Genomic DNA, 8,588 nt, shown 5'->3' with positions numbered 1-8,588 from the left:
CTGATGAATGTGCACAGACACATCGTTATTCCCCAACGTTCATAATTTACATTACAGCTCACTCTTGGTGTTGTACATTCTACAGGTTTTGACAAATGTATAATGACATATATCCACCATTATAGTATCACACAGAATAATCCCTAAAAATCCTCTCTGCTCAGTCTATCCATCCCTCCTTCCCCATCCGTCTTCCCAAACCCCCCCAGCAACAAATCTTTTTACTGTCTGTATTATGAACAAAGCTGCCATAAACATCCATATGTAGGTTTTTTATGAACGTAAGTTTTCAATTCCTTTGGGTAAATACCAAGGAGCATGTACCATATGCTACATACGTATCATATGGTAAGTTTATTTAGTTTTGTAAGAAATAGTCAAACTGTCTTGCAACCTAGCTATACCATTTTGCATTTCTACCGTTAAAAATGAAAATTCCCGTTACTCCACATCCTTGCCAGTATTTGGTATTGTCAGTGTTTTGGGTTTTGCCAACCCATTTTTTAAACAAATAAAAAAATGTTTCACTTAACCAAAAATATTCTAATGCACAATATTCTAAGTAATAGAGAATTACATTGAGGTCATTATACTATGGGTTATCTTCAAGAAGTGACACCCTGACTCACTAGTTTGTGCCCTGCTGGGTATACATCTTTTTTTGGATCTTTTTCCTGAACATTTTCATCTGCTGCTTCTCCTTCATGATCACCAGCACCATGAGCTTCCAGACATCTGTCATGACGATAATTTCCAATAGGTACCCCTATGAGGTACCATAATGATCTCAGGACTCACTGAAAAAAGTGCCCCATTCATAATCTGTGGCAAGGGCAGCTTCAGTCGCAGGCCTCAGGGCTCTGACTCAGGGGTCTCCAAAGGACAGAAGTACTCAAACAGAGTTGTTGGAAAAGTCCTATTCAGAATTCAAACATGTCCACAGTCCTTGCATTACAGCTGCTTCTGAACACTTTTCAGAGGGGCATCCTTTCCTTTGACTTGATGTACTGAGCCTACAATTTCCCATCTATCTGAAAAAAAGTAAAAGTACCTGCTCTGACCTAAGTTTATATGCCAATACCTCCACTGAGTTTAAAATGAAGCCTTCTGTAACCTCGTAAGCTTGATTTAAAAATACCTGGCAGTATATGGGCTATGTTATATCACGGACTAATGTTACATCCGAAAACTTTATTATGACATCTTTCGGGACAGACAACATGTTTCCAAATCGTATTTCTGAGCAATTTAACGTTTTTAGAGTCAAGCAAAAATGTAAACTTCCCTGCCACTTGCTAGGGAGGCACTGTACCTGGTGCTGTCACTCAGAGATAGTCTGGGAGTCAGGAACCAGGCAAGGAGCTGGCCAAGATCCCAGCCCAGGATCATGACTCCCTAGTGAAGTGGGAGAAGGGACCCCATACCTGGGTCCTCTGTGAAGCTGCTGTAAGGGTGCAACATGTCAACTAAAGCACAAAACAGAACGAAGGACTCGGCAGGTGGCAGAATCCACATTCCACATTTCCTACAACAATCAAGTCATCTCCAGCTACTTAAAAAAAAAATGTATACTTCCATTGGAGCAGTATTTCAACCTTGACCACACGTTAGAACTACCTGGATAACTTCTGATTTAATTAGTTTGGAGTATAACTTGGGCATCCATAATTTTAAAAAAGAAATATATGATAGAAGCCAATGCATTTTCTTTAGAGATCCTTAATTTCCTTATAGAATCTGGCTTCTATCTGGGCACATTCCGACCTAAGGACTTTGATAGCACTGACTCAGTGTTTATAGTGCTGCCCGCAGTGTATTACCAGTCACTAACTTCATCAATAAAGTCAACAAGACCAATGGCAAGCACCAAATCCTCAATTACAAACTGCAAACTACCAAAGGCAAAATAAAGCCAGCCAAAGACATCCTCTGCTTCTTGGTACCATAACCACACACATTCCGACCTAAGGACTTTGATAGCACTGACTCAGTGTTTATAGTGCTGCCCGCAGTGTATTACCAGTCACTAACTTCATCAATAAAGTCAACAAGACCAATGGCAAGCACCAAATCCTCAATTACAAACTGCAAACTACCAAAGGCAAAATAAAGCCAGCCAAAGACATCCTCTGCTTCTTGGTACCATAACTTGCTTCCTCATGACCACACTCTGACCTGCATCACCATCTCCTACTTTATCATCACGATCTTTTTGACAGGCCTCCTCAAAATTGTCAGCATCAACAGCCTTACAGTGGCATCTGTGTACTTCCCTCCACAATGCCACCTGACCCCACCATCATTCTCAACACTTCCTCTGCTCTTCTCTACCCATCCTTCATGCCCTTCACATGTGCCTGGTTTCCTTAGATACAACCACTTCTTTGTCATCTACATCAGATATAATGAAGGAACTCCTAATACTGCAACCAATAGTTAAGATGTGGTATGGGACAGAAGCAGCAACAGCAAAGGTGAAGACAGCAACATGCAATGGCTGAGGCAATGTGCTGTGGCGGGGAGGCAGCTACCACTGGTGAATACAATGAGCAAGGTGGGGGAGACAGCTGTGGCCACAAGGATAACAGGCCTTGAAGTAACTGAGTGGGTGAGCAACTAGAGCTGAGAAGGGGGAAAAGCTGGTGCAAATATAAGACCCAGCCACAGAGGTGGCAGCAGCTGAAAAGGCACTCAAGATGGAGGAAATGAAAGGCTAAGCTGGTGACCCTCACAGGGTAACTTTTATAAGGACTAAATGGGTTACTATATATAAAGAATATATAAAGCACTTAGAAATAGTGCCTGGCACATAGTAATATTATGTGCTTGCAATTATTAGAGTTAGATGCACAAGTAACTAACTATGAAAGCAACGAGATAAATAGTGTAACAGGTGTGTATACTGCTTCTCCTTAAGGCAGGGACCATGTCACCTGCATCTCTGACTCCATGTATCTAGCTAGCTCAGCTCACTCAACAATGGCTGAATGTACATCACAACTTTGTTTCTATGATCTTTTCAGACTCAATATAATAAACAGTAATGAACCTTCAGTGAAAGAAAGCTAGGATCTTAGAAGATGCCATATTATAGCATCTGTTCATTCCACATCCTATTACTTTTCAGAAATATCAGAAGCAGCCAAGAGCTAATTAGGGTGTGCAGGGAAGTGGAAAGCCAAGAGCAACAAACCTAGTCTATGATGTAACATTAGCCCATACACTGCCAGGTATTTTTAAATCATGCTTTAAAATGAATGACTCATTTAAATATCTCTTTTATATGTGGGTCTGCTTTTAGAAATAAGTTCCTAAACCTTCAGCCTTCATCATAAACAAGACTTTTCATTGCTTAGAAGTACATAAAAAGCATACCCTATTTACCTCGCTGAGTGGCTAGGAGAATTTAACATGACAATATGTGTGAAAGTACACTGCACAGCATCTGGTACATTGTAGAAGCTCAGGAAATATGATTTGAATCTGCATCTGAAGCACGAGCTGGGATTCCTACACGCCTTGTTACAAGAATAGAGGGGACTGGTTTACTCCAATTTCAGCATCTGAACACATGCACAGATACCAAGCTGCTCTTCCAGCATCAATAGCTTTAGAGGTGGTGGTTTGCTTCTCTGTCCTACTGCTGAGGGTGTTACAGACATCAGTGGTTAATTCTCACAATAACCCTTCAAGGGAGGTTTCACTATTCCCATCAGATAAAAGAACAGGAGTTAAATACTTGCCCAAGTCAACTGGATCTGGACCATGACCCAAGGTCTACCTAATTCCCAAGTTCATGCTCTATTACACCATATTATCTAAGGGACCTAACAGAGGATCTCTTAAGGCGTTCTAAGATGAACAGCCTCAAAACAAGTGGGTACCAGTTTCCAGCTGGGATCTGCAACTTCAAACCGAAGCTCCCTAAACCTCTATTTCTTCATATATAATAAAAAGAAATAGAAGTTCTCTTCCTACTCTAAATTTGATGATTCTATCACGTTTCCCTTTCTTTACTCTCTATTTTTCCTATTCCTCCTTCCTTTCCTCCCTCCTGATAATAGCCCAAAATGTGTTGCATGCATCTATATTTTTAAAGAAAAAGGACCTAGAATTGCATGCAATTATAGCACTGATTTTCCAAAGAGAGATTAATCCTGGTATCTTATGTTTCAAGGGATCAACTTCTTCAGTCAGCTAAAAGGAAACGTGGTTCTCCTGGGTGGTCCACATAGAACAGCACTGGCTCACATGGCATAGAAATACAGAAATATACTTTTCAGAATTCAGGTTTGTGGCAACCCAAAAATACAACTAATCAGTTCTAGGGAGAAGGTATGGTTCCAGAAATTTTTCCCAAAAATTCAATTTATAAAACAAAATCATATATTACAAACGTTTCTCATTTCATAATTATATGATAAAAAGTAAAAGCTAACCTCTAAGGCAGTCAATAAAGGATTATATTAGAGATTAGAAAAACTAAATTAGGACTTCAATAGTAACCTATGACCACCAGCAGCACCACTATCACCATTACTACCCCTGGAATGGGAAATGCAAAAACTATAATTGTCTAACTTACTATCTAAAAAAAGTAGTAAATATATAGAAACAGTAACCAACTACCCAGGAATCCAAAGAATAAAATGGTTTTTAATTTTCAAATATACATCCTCCCACCCCAGTCATGATCATTTATTAATCCCTTACCTTCTCTTTTCTCCCAACTTGGGGTTGAGGTGGGAGAGGGCCTAAAATCCTTTCGAGATGTTCCATCTAATAATAGGCAAAATTATTACCTGTTTCCACACCTGGGTCTCCTGAGTATAGCACCTCGTTAGGTTCAATTATTCTCAAATTTTTCAGCTGAAAATCCCGGTGACTCGCCCTTAAGAGAAAGAAAGAAAGAAAAGGATATTGCAGACTTTGACCAGAGTCAATGTGGCAAGGCTTAGTCAGAGAGGAGAGGACATCTACTTGACTTTGCAATTTTCCTCTGTGCGTCGGAAGAACTCCTACCCTAGTATCAGTGATAAAATAAATAAAAGCCTCAGCTAAAACCTGCAGATAAAATAGCACCAAGGCAGGTAAATCTTCTCAGGCCTAACCTCTAGTTCATAAATTCTCTTCGGCTAAATCTAATCTCCTATTTAACTAGTATAAAAAGATTTTATTTGCAATGACTATATTTGTCACATGTACAAGTTCTATTTGTTTTTGGGGTTTTTTTTTTTTTAATTTCTTGTTCTTTCTTGTTCTTTCTTCATGGTGTCCTATTCTTTCACTATGGTTTCTAGTCCTTCTCTTAGTTTTAATTATTTGGGACCCTTATTTATAATTCGTTTCAGACTTTCCACTAGAAGGTCTAAGATAAAAATCCTCAAGTTTGCTGGGTCTGCTGGTTCCCTCTTGGTAGGTCATTCTTTTCATGCTTTGTAATCTTTTAGTAAGGGCTTATCTTCAGTAGAAACTATTTTATCTATGAGAATGAGACATGCCCTAAATTGTACAAACACTACAAACACTACAACTGTCACTGTCATCTGCTTCTGAAACTAATTTTCATTTTAAGTTTTTTGCTAGATATACACACAAGTCTCCTGTCCTCTTATGTGGATAGTCTAACACCCTAGACCCCTTGTATGAAGGTGTATAGCATCTGATAACCTCCCCAAGGCTCAGCTTACCAGTTAAGTTCCCCCAAATTCAGGCCTTAAGTTCCACTAAATTTCTGGCACCTGATGATTTCTCTTTCTTTTAATTCCACCGGTCAAGAAATATTTATTGAGAATCTTCTATAATCCAGGCCTATTATAAACACAACAATGACTAGAACAGGCAACATCTCTGACCTCAGGAGGTTTATGGGGGGTAGGGGTTGGTAGGAGGGGAGGGGAGGATAGGAAACACAACAGACACAAAACAAGAATACAGTATGTCAGATAGTGAGTATGTATTCTATATGAGAAAAAATAAATAAAGCAGGGCCAGGGGAAGAGATTGTCAGCGAGTAAAGGGGAAAGGATATTTGATATGGGGTTGCCTGGTAAGCCTCTTTGCTAACAGATGACATTTTAGCAGAGACTTAAAAAAAAAAGCAAGAGATCAAGGTATGTGGATGTCTAGGAGAACATTCCAGGAAAGGAGAACAGCAAATGCAAAGGCCCTAAGGCAAGAGTATGGCTGTTACACCAGAGGGAGAGCAAAGAGGGCAGTGTGGTATGGCTGTGTGTGTTGGGAGATAGAGAAGTAAATGGTTAGGAGACAAGATCAGAGAGGCAACAAAGACTGTCATAGGCGATACAACAGGTTGTAGATGTTATTTGGCTATAAACATAAAGGTAATTTTATTATAATTTTACATTTTTATGTTAGTAAAGGGAGAGGGCTCCACAGCAGCTCAGTCCCACACAGACAGAACCAGAAGACCAGAAATTTTTACCGTTCACTCTAGACCTGCTCTCAGATGGCTGGACTTTAATTTCATTGGACATAATGATGTTCTTTACTGAGGGAACCATATAGTCTTTCATTAAAAAGTAAGACACCTCAATATTTCTTATAAATATAAATGTAAATATCCTCAATGAAATACTGGAGAACTGAATCCACTAAGATATCAAAAGGATCAGACACCACCACCAAGTGGAATTTATTTCACATGTTTGGTTCGACATACAAAAATTAATGTAATATTTCAATGTTACATTATCAATAGAATAAATAAATTAAATAAAATAATGTAACAATATCAATAGAATAAAAAACAAAAACTACAATAACCTCAAAAGACAGAAAAAGCATTTGACAATATCCGACACCCCTTCATGATAAAAGTACTCGATAAACTAGAAGAGAAACTCTTCAAACTGATCAATAATATTACAAAACCCACAGCTAACAGCATCTTTAATGTTAAAAGGCTGAATGTTTTCCAAGATCAGGAAAAAGACAAAAATGTCCAATCTTGGCACTTCTAGTCAACGTTGCATTAGAAGTTCCATCCAGGGCAATTAGGCAAGAAATTAAAATAAAAGGCACCCATATTAGAAAAGAAATAAAACTATTTGTATTTGAAAATGGCATTATCTAGAATTTAGAAAATCCTAAAGAATCCACAAAAAAATCAGAGCAATAAGCTCATTGAAAATGGAGGATACAAAACCAATACACAAAAATCAACTGTATTTCTATATACTTGCAATGAACATTCGAAAAATGAAATTAAGAAAGGTTCATTTACAGTAAAATCAAAACAATAAATAGCTAGGAATAAATTTAGCAAAAGAGGTGCAAAACTTACACTCTGAAAACTACAAAACATTGTTAAAAGAAATTAAAGAAGACCTAAATAAATAAAAAGACATTCCACATTCACAGACCAGAAGAATATACTGTAAAAATGGCAATACTCCCCAAAATAATCCATAGTCAATGCAATACCAATCAATTCCAGCTAGCTTCTATGCAGAAATTGACAAGCGGATCCTAAAATTCATATGAAAATTCAAGAAATCCAGAATAGTCAAAACAATCTTGAAAAAGAACAAAGTTGGAAGTCATTCTTTCTGATTTCAAAACTAATAAAAAACTACAGTAATCAAGACAGGGTGGTACTGACATAAGGACATTTATAGATCAATGAAATAGAATTGAGAGTTAAGAAATAAACCCTCAGATTACTGTCAATTAACTTTTTGACAAAAATGCCAAATCCATTCAATGAAGAAAAATAGTCTCTTCAACAAAAAATGCTGGGAAAACTGGATATCCACACACACAAAAAATGAAGTTGAACCTCTACCCTCATACCACACACAAAAATTAACTCAAAATGGATCACAGACATGTTTTTTTAGAAGAAAACATAGGCATAAATCTGCCTGACCTTGGATTAGGCAATGATTTCTTAGAAACGACATCAAAAGCACAAGCAACAAAAGAAAAGAGATATACTAGACATAAATAAAAGACTTTGGTGCTTCAAAGGATACTATCAAGAAAGTGAAAAAGATACTCCATAAAATGAGAAAAAATATTTTCAACTGGTAAGAGTTTATTATCTGGTAAGAGTCCAGTATCCAGAGTATATAGAGAACTATTACAATTCAACAATAAAAAGGCAAATACCCAATTTTGAAATGGTCAAAGATTCTATATAGACCTTTCTCCTAAGAAAATATACAAACAGCCAATAGGTACATGAAAAGATTTTCAACACCATTATTCATTTGAGAAATGCAAACCAAAACCACAATGAGATACCACTAGGAAGATTATAATCAAAGGAAAAAAAAAAAGACAATAACAAGTATAGGCAAGGATGTGGAAAAAAGAGAACCCTCGGACTTCGCTGGTGGGAATATAAAATGGTGTAGTGGCTTTAGGAAACAGCCCAGAGTGCCTCAAAAAGTGAAATATAGAGTCACCCTATGACTCTTAGGTGTGGAAAATTAAAAACAAATCTACATAAAAACTTGTACACAAATGTTCATAACAACATTGTTCATAATATCCAAAACAGAGATCAAACAACTTGCTCAAGGCCTCACAGCTATTTGGTGACAGAGATAGTCTAGCACTAG

The 8,588-nt window shown here is 37.5% G+C and overlaps 1 protein-coding gene across 4 annotated transcripts in view; it reads right to left on the bottom strand.

Annotated features, from left to right (window-relative positions):
* The window catches only part of XPNPEP1 (X-prolyl aminopeptidase 1), a 47,245-nt gene that overhangs the window by 36,440 nt on the left and 2,217 nt on the right, over positions 1–8,588 (bottom strand). For all 4 annotated transcript variants that reach the window (XM_015596348.2, XM_006920872.3, XM_025039134.1 and 1 more), the window contains one exon: positions 4,803–4,891. In XM_015596348.2, coding sequence (XP_015451834.1) covers positions 4,803–4,891 — 89 coding nt within the window. Of the gene's footprint in view, positions 1–4,802; positions 4,892–8,588 lie in introns of those variants that run through there.

This window comes from Pteropus alecto, unplaced genomic scaffold, assembly GCF_000325575.1.
Source record: "Pteropus alecto unplaced genomic scaffold, ASM32557v1 scaffold177, whole genome shotgun sequence".
Taxonomy (NCBI): domain Eukaryota; kingdom Metazoa; phylum Chordata; class Mammalia; order Chiroptera; family Pteropodidae; genus Pteropus; species Pteropus alecto.
Note: the sequence above shows the minus strand (reverse complement) of the source record. Positions and strands in the feature narration are given on the sequence as shown.